This window comes from Mauremys reevesii, linkage group 3 (genome assembly GCF_016161935.1).
Source record: "Mauremys reevesii isolate NIE-2019 linkage group 3, ASM1616193v1, whole genome shotgun sequence".
Taxonomy (NCBI): Eukaryota; Metazoa; Chordata; order Testudines; family Geoemydidae; genus Mauremys; species Mauremys reevesii.
Window position 1 is genome coordinate 129,150,215 of NC_052625.1, and position 14,835 is coordinate 129,165,049.

At 40.5% G+C, this 14,835-nt stretch overlaps 1 protein-coding gene across 3 annotated transcripts in view; it reads right to left on the reverse strand.

The window, feature by feature from the left end:
- LOC120402172 (sine oculis binding protein homolog) overlaps positions 1-14,835 on the reverse strand; it is a 141,875-nt gene that overhangs the window by 115,030 nt on the left and 12,010 nt on the right. For all 3 annotated transcript variants that reach the window (XM_039532614.1, XM_039532613.1, XM_039532615.1), the window contains exon 3: positions 12,913-13,098. In XM_039532614.1, coding sequence (XP_039388548.1) covers positions 12,913-13,098 — 186 coding nt within the window. The remainder of the gene's footprint in view (positions 1-12,912; positions 13,099-14,835) is intronic.

Sequence of the window (14,835 nt, forward strand, 5' to 3'; positions counted from 1 at the left end):
TTAGGACTAAGAATTCTATTCCTATATCTAGTCCATTAGACAACATGACCTTTCAGTCACTGATATTAACTATTGTCTGATTTCTGGGGGCGGGGGAGCAAAATCCCCAAAAGACTAATTGTTAAAGCAATTTGCTGTCCAGGAGTGATTGAAAGTTCATGATTCAGAGAGCCTGCCATGCAGTCATCCCATTTCCCTGTAAAGGATTTGTTTTGAAGCAACGCTGTCATCATTCTGCAAAATTATTGGCAAACTAATTTTTAGTAGAATGATTTGGCTCCTTCCCCCAACTATCGTAACACAGACCTACGTGCTGCATTTTATTCACCTTAGCAGAATAAATATTGCCAGTTTAATAACATTTTTCCTTCCACAAATTGTGTTGTGATTTATAGTTACAAATAAAATTGTACAATGTAAAAAACTTGACCTTTTAATTTGAATCAGACTATACACCTTTAAAACTATATTTAAGGCCAAGCCATAATGTAGATTTGTGTTTAATGTGCTATAATTATGACATTTTAGCACTTACTCTTTAGAGTGGGATTTGCCAAAATCTCATAAATGTTCTAACCTGTTTGACATCAGTGGAAATCAAAATACTTTGGGCCAAATTATAGCCAGCCATGCATGGGTTCAAGAAGCTCACACTGGGGGCAGTTATAATTTTGGCTGCAGGATGCTTTGGAGTGCAGACTGGCAATAGGAGCTGCCTAGTGTTGTCATGGCCCCAGGCCTGCCCTGTGAACCAGCAGGGCTGTATTGGCAGCAGTACAAAGCACATCTATTCAAATGTGAGTCAAGAAGCTCTTTCCATCATGCTCCCCTAGAGCCACTGAAGGCAGTATGCCTTAGCAAGGGCATTGTTTCTCAGAGAGTACAACTCCTTTCCCACCTTGGTGAACCTGTTCCTTTCAGAAGGCATCATTTTGCCCCATTGAATTTACCTGGCAAGAGAAGAACCCAGGAAGCAATAAAAAGAAAGAAAAACCGCTTGCACCTGAAAACAGCAATGTGCTGCATTAAAGTCACTGAATGTACTTGATATTTTCCCCTACCAATTTAAGAGTATTAATTCTTAGATTGTTCTACAAAGCCTGAAAATGGAAGAGGTGCAGATGCTTCCTTTTACAACAACCTTCATTAATGCTGAGAAGAGCTGAAAGGGGGAACTTACCAGCTGAAAGCAGAGCTTAGCCTCTTTGAAAGTAATTGCTGGGAGCACTCACTTCCAAAGTAGATAGGTTCTATAACAATGTGGACTTGAAGAATGAGCACAAAATTCCAAAACAAGGGTTCTTAAACTATTCCATAGTGTGGGCCACATCTTAATAGAGAGAATGTCTTCTGGACCATTCACCCACCTGTTCATGAACAAACACTCTCTTGCTGGTGATCAGGAAGATCACCTATCCACCCATTTACAATCACATAACATCCTTGTGGCAACAACAGCAATTGTGTACATGAGAAAAGTAATCCTGGGGGGCTCAATTGTACTCTGTTTTTTTGCAGCCATGCAGGTGGAGTAAGGCTCTCCCGTACCTCCTTGTGGGGCCATGTAAGGCCTTGCATTCAGCTCCCAGCATAGAGGGAAGAATAGGAGCTGCCCACTCCATATTATATATATATATATATATATATATATATATATATATATATATATATATATATATATATACTGTCCTCCTCTGTCTTAAATAAATCCCACTACAAGCTGGCCATCAAAACTAGCTGGGTACAAGGTGAGAGTGTATGCTTCATCCATAAAGGACTGTAGTAAAATACTCCCACGCCACAAACAGCAGTGGTGGAACTGTGGCTCAGGGATCTCTGAGGCACATGTTTCCTGGGACAATGCAGCTAAGGCATCACCCTTTGCTCAGTGCTGTACCTTAAGGCACAATCTTACCCTAAGAAAGTATATAATGTATTTTTAACTTCTCTTAATGCAATTTACCAGGTGGAAATAAGTAAGTAAAGAAGCCAGTGCCATGTGATCAATCAGCTCTCCATGGACCACCAACGGGTGGGCCACAGACCACAGTCTGAGAACCTCTGTTCTAAAACAATGTATTTCTTTAGCTTTGAGTGATATGGGCTGACAGATAAAGGTACACAGGATAAAATCAGGACAGGCGCAGAGCCAAGTGCTGTGGCTTACGTGGCAGGATATGTGGATGAAAGCTGGGGGCCAGATTAAAGTTCCTGATTTGTGCACATATTTTCCTCTTCATCAGTTACAAGACTGTATTGAGCTTGTGAAAATATTTAATAGGAACCTTACATGACAGTGTATTAACCTTAGTGGTTGAACAAGCAGAGTACAACTTTTAAAACAGCTAATAGTCCAGCCACTTCTGTAATTACAAAACAACGGCAATGGGAAATAAAACAAAAAATATCAATTAAGGTTTTGTATAGTAAGAAACAGAGTTTGGTTGTTTGGTTTTTTTTTTGTCTTATTCTAAAAAGAAACTGGAATGCTCCAAAAACTGCAGTTTTAGTCTTCCACAGAAGTCAGGATTCCCATAACTTTTTCACGGACCTTGGTTTCATACTAAGGGTACGTCTCTACTACCCGCTGGACTGGCGGGTAGTGTTCGATATATCGGGTATCGATTTATCACGTCTCGTCTGAACGCGATAAATTGATCCGCTAATCAACGCTCGTACTCCACCTCCGCAGGAGGAATATGCACAGTCAATGGGGGCGCCACAGCAGTCGACTCGCTGCCGTGAGGACAGCCAGGTAAGTCAAACTAAGATACTTGGACTTCAGCTATGCTATTTGCATAGCTGAAGTTGCATATCTTAGTTCAAACCCCCCCGCTAATGTAGCCCAGGCCTAAGACTAAATCCTTCAGAATTATATTTACCAGATACTTGCCCTTCTGTTAGGAAAATGTATCAATAAATAGTATCTAGCGCACTCAGTGACAAGAGTTTACAGCAAGAATTCAGAAAAGAAGGGACTCTCAAACTGAACATGTTCAATTGGCTTGTCTATCCTCAATCTTTTCCAAAACTCTTCTATATGATTACATTAGGCCAGGTCTAAAATGAGCATTTTCCAGTATAACTATACCAGTATATTATACTGACAAAGTGCTCCTCACATGGACACAATGTATGCTGCCAAAACCGCATTTTGTATCAGTCTCGCTTATTTCAGACCACTTGTGCAAAATATGCTATCCTGGCAAAACCACAATTTTGCCAGTATGACTGAGTCTACACTTGTGGCTTTTGTGAGTACAGCTCTGTTGGTCAGGAATCACACTTCATAGCACTCCTGACTGACAAAGGTATGATGATAACATCTGTAGTGCAGATCTGGCCTTCATATCATCATATTTTACAGTTGGCAAGACAAAGATAAAGTTAATTTTGGAAACTCTTCAACTGTTTTGCCAACTCTGTATTACTCCCTTGGGGTCCATTCCTGCAAGGTGTTTGGCACCTCCTTAGAGGTGCTGAGCTATCCCAATATACTTTACACTCAACATTTATCAAAGGTAATGACAGCACTCTCAGGCATCAGACAAGCAAGATTTAGAACAGAGAAAGTAAGTAGTAACAAGTGAGTTTTCAGCAGAACATCCACACTGATATTTTCTATAAACACATCAGGTATTAAAACCACACATTCCTTTCATTTACCGCTCGAGATCTGAATTTCCAGCCTCTATTTTAGTGAGATCTCAGCTCTTCGGAAGAGTTATTCTGGGAGTTCCAATCTTGTGTTTTTCTGCCCCTGGGTTATGTCATTACATGTTGAAAGAGTGCTCCCTGCAACTGCTGCACAGATAGTGCTTATATACATCTCTTTATGGTTCTTAGCCATAATGAACAATGCAATAAGCACAGTATGTTTGCAGTGTTAAATCATGTTCCCAAAGGGAGCAGTTTGTATAACAAGACAAAATTATCACATTATAATAACTAAATATGCATCAGGCTAGAGCATGCTTCAATTAATCATCAAAAGTTTGCACTGTCTCTTCAGGTCTTAATTAAGCAGAATGGTGTTGGGGATTTTGTATGGTTGGTTTTGTTTTTCCCTTCAAACCAATGTGAGGGAGTTTATCAAAAATTGTCCTTCTTAAAGCCACTAAGTAGCAGTTTTGGTGAATCCCTCTTATATGTCATCATAATATTGGGGTGGGGGAGGAAGGAACAGAAAGTAACCAAGAACAATAAGAGTAAATCCTTTCCTTATAGCTCTAACCCATAATCCAGGCAAACATGCAGAGCCTATTGTATGAGCAGGATGAATTCCCTAAAATTATGGTGCTAAATCCTGCTTGTTTTACTCACTGTTTATGACTACAACATTCTAATAATGTTATTTTAAGTTATCTGATCTGCACTTACAACACTAACTCTAGTTTCAAGAGTTTGGGGAAACTAAATGCAGTTAATAGCCCTGATCCTGCAATGAGCTCTGTGCAGGTGGTCCAAACAATGGCGCTGGAACACTTTTAATAGTGGGGGGTGCTGAAAGCCAGCCCCCTTGCACCGTCTGCCCTCCCACCCAGAGCTGGGGCCAGGAGCAGGGCCGTGTCTCTGGGAGGGAGGGACCCAGCCAGGGGTAAGGGGGCTGAGGCTGGAGCCACAGCTGGGGGTGGGCATAGGGCCAGGAGCAGAGCCCTGGGAGTGGAGCCAGCAACCGGGACCCCGTGTAAAACCTGGGGGTGCTCCAGCAAACCCCCCCCCCCAGCACACCTAGCTCCCATGCCTATGGGTCCAAAGGTTTTCATTTCATAAACTCCTTGAACTCCATTCAGCCTGGGGAATTTACAGCCTTCTAAGATTGTAAATTCTTTTAACCTTAACTGTTTTGCAAGAAGAGTTTCTAAACTGGCTAGGGCTATGCAGTTCAGGCACTGAAAGGGTTGTCTGGAGAAGTAATGTATGGGACCTGGAATTTAAACAGTTACATCTGCAGGGACTGAAGTAAGCTACAGAAGTGGTGTCTGTGCTCCAGCACTGAAAGGGTTACACCTGGACAAAATGGTTAGGGAAAGCTGTACCTGTGATCTGGTACAGAAAGAGCTACACCTTCAGATAAACCAATGGGAAGGATAGGAGGGGAGCCTTTAACTTTGGCATTCCCTGTCTTTCCTGAGATCCTCTCTTCAGACCTGTTTCCTAGCCTTCCAGGCTCCGTCCCACTCAAGCCTTTCAGTAGCAGTGCCTACCTTCCTTTTCTCTATTTTCCTACTCTTTCTCTCCTCGATGCTCCACCTACAAGCCAGAGACTTGCCCTTTAAAGGAATTTGGAGCCTAACTACCTTTAATGAGCACAAGTGATCTCCTGCTGCATGCTATTAGCCCCTCGCTGGGAGAGAACCATGAATTTTATTTAAATCACTGGGGCACACAGTCAACCTTTTTACCCTTTTTCAAGACTATTTTTTGCAATGAAAAGGACAAACCCTTATTTTTTTAAAGAATGAAATCTGAGGGCTTGGCTACACTTGAGAGTTGCAGCGCTGGGAGTTACAGTGCTGGCCGTACAGCTGTGTAGGGAAAGCGCTGGTGTGTGGCCACACTCACAGCTACCAGCGCTGCAGTGTGGCCACATTTGCAGCATTTGCAGCACTGTTGGAAGTGATGCATTATGGGCAGCTATCCCAGCGTTCAAGTGGCAGCAACGTGCTTTTCAAAAGAGAGGGGTGGGGTGGAGTGTGACAGGGAGCGGGGGAGAGAGAGAGAGAGTGGATTTTTGGAGTCGACACTGTGTATTAGCTCCCTGCCTTGCAAAATCAGAAAATGTTCCCGACCCCTTACGCTTAACTGCAAACAGCCTGCAGACCAGATAAGCAGCTGCTCCAACGGACTCCCTTTCTCAGCCCCGCCCCCGCTGTTTCTCTCATCAAGCAAACACTCACTCATTCCCCTGCCTGCCTCATTCACAGGGTTTATCTCATTTGATTGTTCACTGAGTTACAGATTGATCACAGCAAACAGGAGCTGTGTTTGTTTTTTAGATAAGCAGCTCCCGGAGCCACGGAGCCCCGGGTTCACAACAAAACAAAGAGAGGCTGCATAACAAAACAAAGAGAGTAATTAGTTAAAAGCATTCTGGGATATCGCCTAATACCCTGGAGGCCAATAACAGCGCTGGTGTGTGGCCACACCCGACGAGCAGCGCTGCATCACCAGCGCTGAACTCGTTACACCCCAAGCAGACCAGGTGTTCAGCCAGCGCTGCAGCCAGGGAGTTGCAGCGCTGGATGTGCCTTGCAGGTGTGGACAGTTACTAAGTTGCAGCTCTGGAAAGCCTCCATCAGTGCTGCAACTCTCAAGTGTAGCCAAGCCCTTAGATTCTATAGCATCTGAAGTGTTAAAATCAAACTTTATTAGCTGTACTGGGACCTTCCAGAATTTGCATAATGGTTAATTCTGGAGTTCTCCAATCCTAAAACTCTAGCTTTCCATTGCGGATAATCAAATAAAACCAATTTGGATTTTCCATACCAAGCAGCTTTTGAGATAAAATATTCCCTAGTCAGACTCCTCCAAAATAATTTTTCACACTCGTATGTTTAAAATTTCTTGTCTGACTAAATTCAATTTACAAAAAAAAAAAAAATCTGGAGGTTTTTCCTAGGACATCCATCACCACCCTATCCAAGCATTGATCTTGTGACTAGATGACATGCTTGACAAATTTCAGGTGTTGAAAGCAGCTTTATAAAACAGTTATGAGACGGAAATCAGAAAAATGGCTTGTAATGGAAAGCTTGTTAAAACTGTAGCTGTGGAATCATTACAGTGACTCTATAATGTTTCCTTTTGAAAGTCAATCTCTTGAAGTAGGCAAAATGGTAAAAAGATTGGTAAAATGGAGTGTCCCAGTTCTTTTAAAAGTTGTTTTGGGAAACCACTGCTTCCCTCTATTTTCTATGCCTGAATTATGAGGCATATTCTCATATATAGCTCAATCAGAACTGAATGCATACCACAAATATATACTGACATGTGGGCAGGATTTAAGCATGCAAGCACATAGGCACAGATTACAAGAGGAGTGTGGGAACTCCCTTCTTATTCATCACATGCTATTACAGTGCATGTGTGGACTTCACGATTTTCTTTCTGGCACAAAGAAAAAACATTTTGCTGTCCAAAGAGAGCAAAAAGCATTGACAAGGTGCTGGAAGTAGAGAAGACTGGCAACTAGTGGCATCTTAAAACAACATAAAAACAACCTATCATCACTGTAAGCTAGATAATTGTATCTGAAAAAATTAATGTGGATAAATAACAAATAGACACATATAAAAGCTACATTCATGCTACTGAACAGTACACATGTATCACATGGAAATGGTGAAAAAATTCAAGTGGGAACAGGATGCCTGTTCACACTAAAGGAATATTAGTTCTAAAATACAAAGGAGGTGAAAACCAGCAATGGTAGCAGACAGGTACAAATGTCCAGTGTTGGCCCACTGAACAAAATAGCCTAACAAACTCCATCAACACAGTCCTTCCAAATACACACACAATTTTCAGAGACACTGAGTCATTTTGCAACCTTTTTTGATCAGCCTCAGCTCCAGAGAAGCCTTTGGTTAATTCCTTTCATTTATACAGAAAAGAAAACAGATTAATGGACTACAGTAATTTCAAACAAAGAAAATGAGAAGATGAAGTCAAGTAGTAAGCACAAGAAGAATCATGGTTGTGGAATTGTTAGAAAGTTAAACCTGCAACAGGAAAAATAGTAAAACATTGCTCAGATCAGTGTCAAATGAAATCAGAAGAGGGAATAAGAGTTGGAAAATAATGACCTGGGAGCCAGAGTATACTAAAATTGAAACCACCTCAGTATATAAAATTAGGGCTAGTCCTGCAGCCATTATTTAAGCAAAACTGTCATTGAGCTGTGCCTGAATAAGGACGGAAGGATTGGGAATACAGTAATGGGACCATGGGGAATTTAGATAGGTAATCCTGGACTTAATTTTTACAACCAAGTTTATAAACCCTGAATAGAAAGCATTTTAAAATTCATCCCATACTTCTAAATTCTTCCTATAGCATTTGAATCTTGATAATTTTTACAGCACACATTTCTAGAGAGTCCTTAGGACTAGAACTAATGTCTACTTTTATGCATTGCAGGTACTCTGTTGTAATAATAATGAGAATGAGTTACCTAAGTGCACTTGTACTTGTAACAAAATTGTAAACGTCTATTCAACTATCCAGCTCTGATAAAGGATATAGCTCATTTCTTTCTATAAAATACCTCTCTTAGTTATTCATCTTGGCATTCAAACATAACATTTCCTCCTTCCAAGTTTTCATGATTTTTTTTCAAATATACAGTTTTATAATCTGATTTAATGTCACTTCCAAAATCTAAACATGCTTACTTTACAGGACCCAGATATTAGAAATGCTTTTGTTTGGCCTCAGGAGACCTTACCTCCTTCACTCTGGTATTCTTTGGGCCCCAATAACAGTAGTAACAGTTCTGTAGGGTCAGACATTATACATCACACTTTTTAAAAATACCTTGATTGTTGCAAACCTTTCAGTGCAACAGCAGTCCTTATCATTTTGAAATTACCAAGTGAAGAAATGTGGTGCAGAGGAACAGAGCTGGCACTGTTCTAGGGCTTGGAGGATTTAAGATCCCTCCCAAAAAAATACAAACTATCGTTGTGGGGGGTGGTGAATAGGAGATCATTTTATCCCTGTATTTTTGCCCTTTGGATGCTAGGTCAGCTCAGAAGCAGTCCTCCTTCCCTTTCACTGCTCCCCTTGATGACTGCTTCCCCACTCAGTGCAGCATAGCAGGGAGCCAGCTGTTGTCTGAGCAGAGTCAAAGCTACTTAAAATAACTGATTTATTCTGTAAACCAGAGACATAGAGAAGAGGGTGTGGGAAGGAACATTATTCCCTGCACCCCTGTGCATGCCCCAGGCACAATGGGAGTCCTTCTGCTCCCCTGCTGCTGCACCCCTTCCCGAAAGGGCCAAGACTCTGCCCCCCTCTCTCATATAGCCAGTCCCACATGGACTGCTTGGCAGCACACACTGCACCCAATACAAGGGGTGGCACGTGGCAACATTCCCCTTTTCTTGTGGAGCAATTGTGCTTCCAAAAGCTCCCTTTGGGGTGGGGCATCTCTGCACCTCAATTTGGGCTATGTTGCCAGGCAATAAGAATCCAATCCAGCGTCCACTGAAATCAATAGAAAGGTTCCTACAGAATTCAATGGGTTTGGGATTGGATCCAAACTGAGCACATAATCTAACAGGAAATGTTGATGTTGCCAACATATACACACAACTAAAGTGATGGTTCTTTACTTGGCCAGAATTCCATATCTGAGAGAATGAGGGAGCTGCAGTGGGAGAACTGTTGAAGGGCCCTATCCTTTAGGTTGAGAGTCAAAGGAAGTTTTAGATGTACAAGGAATGCTGTAAATGACAAGTGACAGCAAAAAACACTTGAGGATGCAACTCTGGCACCTATAAGCTAAATTCTAGACTGATGCAATGTCAGACTAATAGGACTTGGTTGTATTTCCTTGTAGTGGAACAATTCGGGGTGAGACACAGTTGGGATCCTCAAGCTGTTCAGACTGGCCCACAGAAGAAGCATTGGGGGTTTAGTACTCCATCAGTCCTACAGAGGCACAGAGAGTTAATGCTTCCCACTGTGAGAATCTTGAGAGGGAGAGAGCCAAAGAGAACATCTGGTATGACTAGAGTATCTGAAACAGAGAAATCTACAAGTGTAGAGCCAGTGGGAACAGGGGCGGCTCTACCTTTTTGGCCGCCCCAAGCAGTCATGCGCGGGAGGCGCCCCGGAGCCGCGGGAGCAGCGGACCTCCCGCGGGCATGACTGCAGAGGGTCCGCTGGTCGCGCGGCTCGGCTGGACCTCCCGCGGCTGCGGACGGTTCGCAGGTCCGGCGGCTCTGCTTGAGCTGCCGCAGGCATGCCTGCGGGAGGTCCAGCCGAACCGCGGGACCAGCGAACCGTCCGCAGTCATGCCTGCGGCAGGTCCGGTCGTCCCGGGGCTCCGGTGGACCTCCCGCAGGCATGACTGCGGCAGGTCCGCCGGCCCAGCCTGCCGCCCCCCCGGGAAAGGGCCGCCCCACGCGCGTGCTTGCCGCGCTGGGGTCTGGAGCCGGCCCTGAGTGGGAAGGAAATGCGTTCTCTCCTGCATTTTGGGGCCAGACTCTGCAACCCCTACTCATGTGAATAATCCTATTAGCTGAAGGTGAGAAAATACTATTCAGTGTATGACTAAAGACTGCAGGATACAGGTTACTATGTTAGTACATTAAATACTGGCATCATGGTTCCAGTACAAATATTATGATTTTTCTGTAATGTTGCTGGCTGCTATACTTTGTTCCTTGTTATTTTGACATAATTTGTTATTGTGTAGAAATACATTCTCTTTTCCTTTTACATTGCTCTGTGGAACACAAGATTTTTCTAAGGCTAGGTAGAAGTAATTTTATTATTGGTATCATGTTGTTTCAATATGCTGTACTTGGGACTAACTTGAAACATCATTCAGAAGCTGCAGCTGGGACAAAATCCAGCTACCCACCTGTTTGGGGACATTAGCCACAAGAAGCATATTGCACCACTTCTCTCAAGACTGCACTCACTTACTGTTTGCTTCCAGGTGCAATTTAAGTTCTTGATGTTGATCTACAAAGACCTGTATGATTTGGGTGCTGGTTGAGTCTGTTTCTTTTCTAACATGCTTCCACAGCAGATCAGGTCAGTTGGGGTATTCTTGATAATAGTGTCTAGAATTAAATGTCTCGGGGAAGAGTATTCTCAGTGAAGGGCCATCAACTCGGGAATTTTCAGTTTTGTACATGCACACTTGTAGCTGGGGTAAAATTTTAAAAAGCACCTAGTATTTTATTAAGTTAATATTAAAAGTTGAACAGTTGAGAGGTGAGGTGAATTTGGGCAGACTATTTAAAACTCTTTGGGTTTTCATTTGGTTTTAAAAAAAAACCAACCATATTTATTGCATAGTGAACACTCGGGAGAAAAGATAATTTTGTTACATATTCAATACTCCAGCCTCTTCAGATAGTGTAAGAGCTCACGATACACATCTCCAAGACACCCAAAAGTTCTCAAACCAGAACATGAAAGATCAGATTTGGCATCATAATATTTGTAAGGCAAAAAAGGTAAAAAACAAACAAAAACAAAAAAAAATGAGAAAATATCTTAAAAAAACCCCAACCTTCAGATCTTATTTATACATCATAAAGAATCAAAAGCATGGTGGGAGGAACAATTTTTAAAAATACTTTGAAGGTCGTTTTATTGGTGGACTCTGGAACATAGTTGGTAAGTGGATGGGGGAAGAGCAGAAATAAATCTGCTTGGCCAGTATTTTCCTGTGTCCCCATTGCTATGGTTGAGGTTATTTGTTTTTCGACGGCATAGTCTATCTTTTCCTGCTTGACTGCTGTTATTTAAATTCATCAATTATGACAGCATGTACAATTCATGTCATAGCCCTGTGTTATAATAACATAATAGTGTTGCCACAAATTCAGCATTATGACTTCAGTCTTGAATCAAATTGGAAGCCCTTGATTAAATGTTATGGGGCAGATTAACCCCATTTTAAGATTCAGCCCATATGGCTGAGATCTTTCGCTGTGCAAAGGCTGAAGGAGCGGGCCCAAATAGCTCTGTTAATTAGCAATAATTGTACAAAATACATGGAAAATTTTTAGCAAGGAGAATAGATTTAGTAATATGTTTGAAATTTTTTCAAAATATTACAATACCCTCTAACTGTCAGCTTCCTGTCAAATAAAATAGTAACACAAAAATAGGTATTTATTATGTATTTTAAATTCAACTTTGTAAATGTGTTGAAGTGTAGAGAAGGCCATTCCACACTTGGCCCCTGATCCTGCAAGCTGCTCTGCCCAGTGTCAGAGGGGCTCTGTATGGGTGCAGGAATCCATTGAATAACTGGGACCTTAACAATTAAATACATCACCACGTTCCTGAATTCTCTAACAGAGTAATAGTGATGTTCTTTTATACATATTTAGTACATTCTAGGTCCTGTTCTACCCCCAGTGAAGTTAACCCAGTTCAACAACACTCACAGTAACTTCAATGGAAGCAGGACTGAGCCTGCTGCTATATAAATTCACCAATTATTGCAGTGTGTTCAACAGTAAATAATAACAGCAATTATATACACTAGTGTAGCCATAACAGTTACTTTAGCAGATAATAGTAAACAGCATGCAGTGTGGAATAAATAATTTCTCAAACTAACTCAGAAAATTCATGTTGGAAAAATTGCTCCAGATAAGAATTTCATGGAATTTTTAAAACATTTCAGTACAATCTCTCGGGGTAGCGTTTGCATCATATGAAATCCCCAACGGACAATGGTCCAGAATTTCCATGAGAACTGAGACAGTCTTCCTGGGATGAGCTTGTTATCCTGATACAAGGACATGTGATATTGATTTGACTATTTGTTTGTTTAGTTGTATGCTTTGTGGACCTTGTTTATAATCTCATCATCTTCCATCAATTTATGTAAAGACTTTTTTCATAGAAGAAAATCATTTGTTTAAAACAGATATTGTTGAATTGCTGAGACAGTATAATTCAACATCCAGAGTTTCACAAGCTGTATGAATAGGTACAGAATTTTGCCTAGCATGATACTGACTAGAATTTTACAATAATACTAGCAAATAAAGTCACTCTGCTGCTTCCTACCTAAGGATCCTTATAAGTCTACTGTGACAGCCTTTCAAAAAAATTAAATTAAACCTTTTACAAATGAGCCACAATCTAACAAGGTCAGAATAGCTATCTATTATAGTTATAATTCTTTAAAATGTTTGTTATGTGATTTACCTGCTGGTGGCTTTATGAAAGGTGGTGGAATTAATGGTACAATAATGGGTACATTCCCATGATCCTTTGACCCTGCTGGTGAGTCTGAAAATCCATTTCCTGTGGCAAGCCCTGGATAGCTTGTGTTTATATTGTATGGTGAAATAACACTGTCCTCAGGTAATTTTGGTTTTGGCAAAGAATTTTCTGTAAAAGAAAAAGAACAAATCATACAGTATGGCAGAAGTGTTGCTTAGGTGCCCCTACATATTTTCACCAATCTGATGTAATTTTTTTTCTCAAACAAAAAGAGTAAACAATAAAAATGAAAATATTTTCTCCTTCAAAAGCCTTTACCACATCCCAGCAAAATTTTAATATTTTGTCAAAAACTACATTAAACTTTGCTGTACTGCTTTAAAAAATCAGGCTCTCTTTCTTTTACATAGCCTGAGTATGCACAATTTATTCAGTGACATCACACTCCACTGTCTTTGATATCAATTATTTTCATGGCAGTGAATTGTGATGTCACACACTGGATTGTGGTATCATCGGATGAATTATGGAAAAGGAGTAGACTGATTAAATAAGAGAACCTTTTATTCCACTTCAATAACTAGTAATAATGGAAAAGAAGATAAAGAAAATAACAAAAAAATTGAAATTTTAGAAAAATATTTGCTATATTTTGTTATAATTGTAATTCTTTAATACAAAACCACACCTGAACTCTTATTTATAGGCATTTCTCTGCTATACTTTAACTCACTAAGGAACAGAATTTAATAAGATCCTAGAATAGCTATTCCTCTTCTCACAACAAAAGCAAAGTACTTTTTTTCCCTAAAGACTCTGTAAGCCAAAGATTTCTACCTGGCACAGGTATTCAGCATCTTTGTTTGTACTATAAAACATATGACTTGTATCATGTGTTTATAATGATACATATGATCCCATCTATTTTACAATGGTGAGCAAAATACTATAAAGACTTATTCTTAAAATGTGCCACAAATTTGATTCCTCATAGATTGTGGCTGTAGAGAATCCCATGTAAGGTTTGTTTATTAAAATGTAAGAAGAAAATAAAATACATTGGCGCATAGGAACAAGTTATTTTAAAGATGGCTTACACATATTGTATTTTAAATGGAAAACAAATACTAATTACTGTATCAATAACAGTATACAATTAATGGCTGCAAACATTTAATGTCTATACAATTAAATTGTTTTATCTTACCTCTACTTTTTCCACCTTTTATCTAGCACCCTCTCCTCCAGTACTGGGCTCTTTGGTGCCAGTATTCATATCAGCACCCACTGAATACCATGCTGCTGTATGCCACCATAAAGAAACCCCAGAGACGGGTGGCCATATATGCAGCAAAATGTTGCAGTTCAACAGTGCAAAGCCTCTGTAATTTCCTCTCTTTTACCTCAGCTTTGAGAAATTCTTGTTGGATAAGTCAAGATCCAGCAATTTTCTACTCTTTTACTCTGAAGAAATGTTCTTCTTTTCATTGTGATTGCAATTCCCTATCCAGCTGGTGTGGCTGAAGAGTCAAAAGGTAGCAACTGAACTGCTGAACAAAAAGACTGAATCCCATTGTTTAGATTTTGAACAAATTTATATACAGTACATGAAGGACCAGATATGCTGACCCCAAACAAGCTCCGCCCCTTAAGCCTTTCTAATGCACTTTCAAGAAATAATATATTAAAATAAAAAACATTATTAAGTTAACCTTTATAAATACTAGTCATGGCTCTTCCATACATTCTGAACATTCTAGTTCAACATCTGACCTTATCAAAAGCCTCAGCCCAACAATTTTGTCAGAAGGAAGATTCATTAGACCCAGACTGCTAAGAAAACATTTCCACATTTCCTTTAAAAAAAAAAAAAAATTGGCAGCTCTTTGGAATCTTGGGTGCATG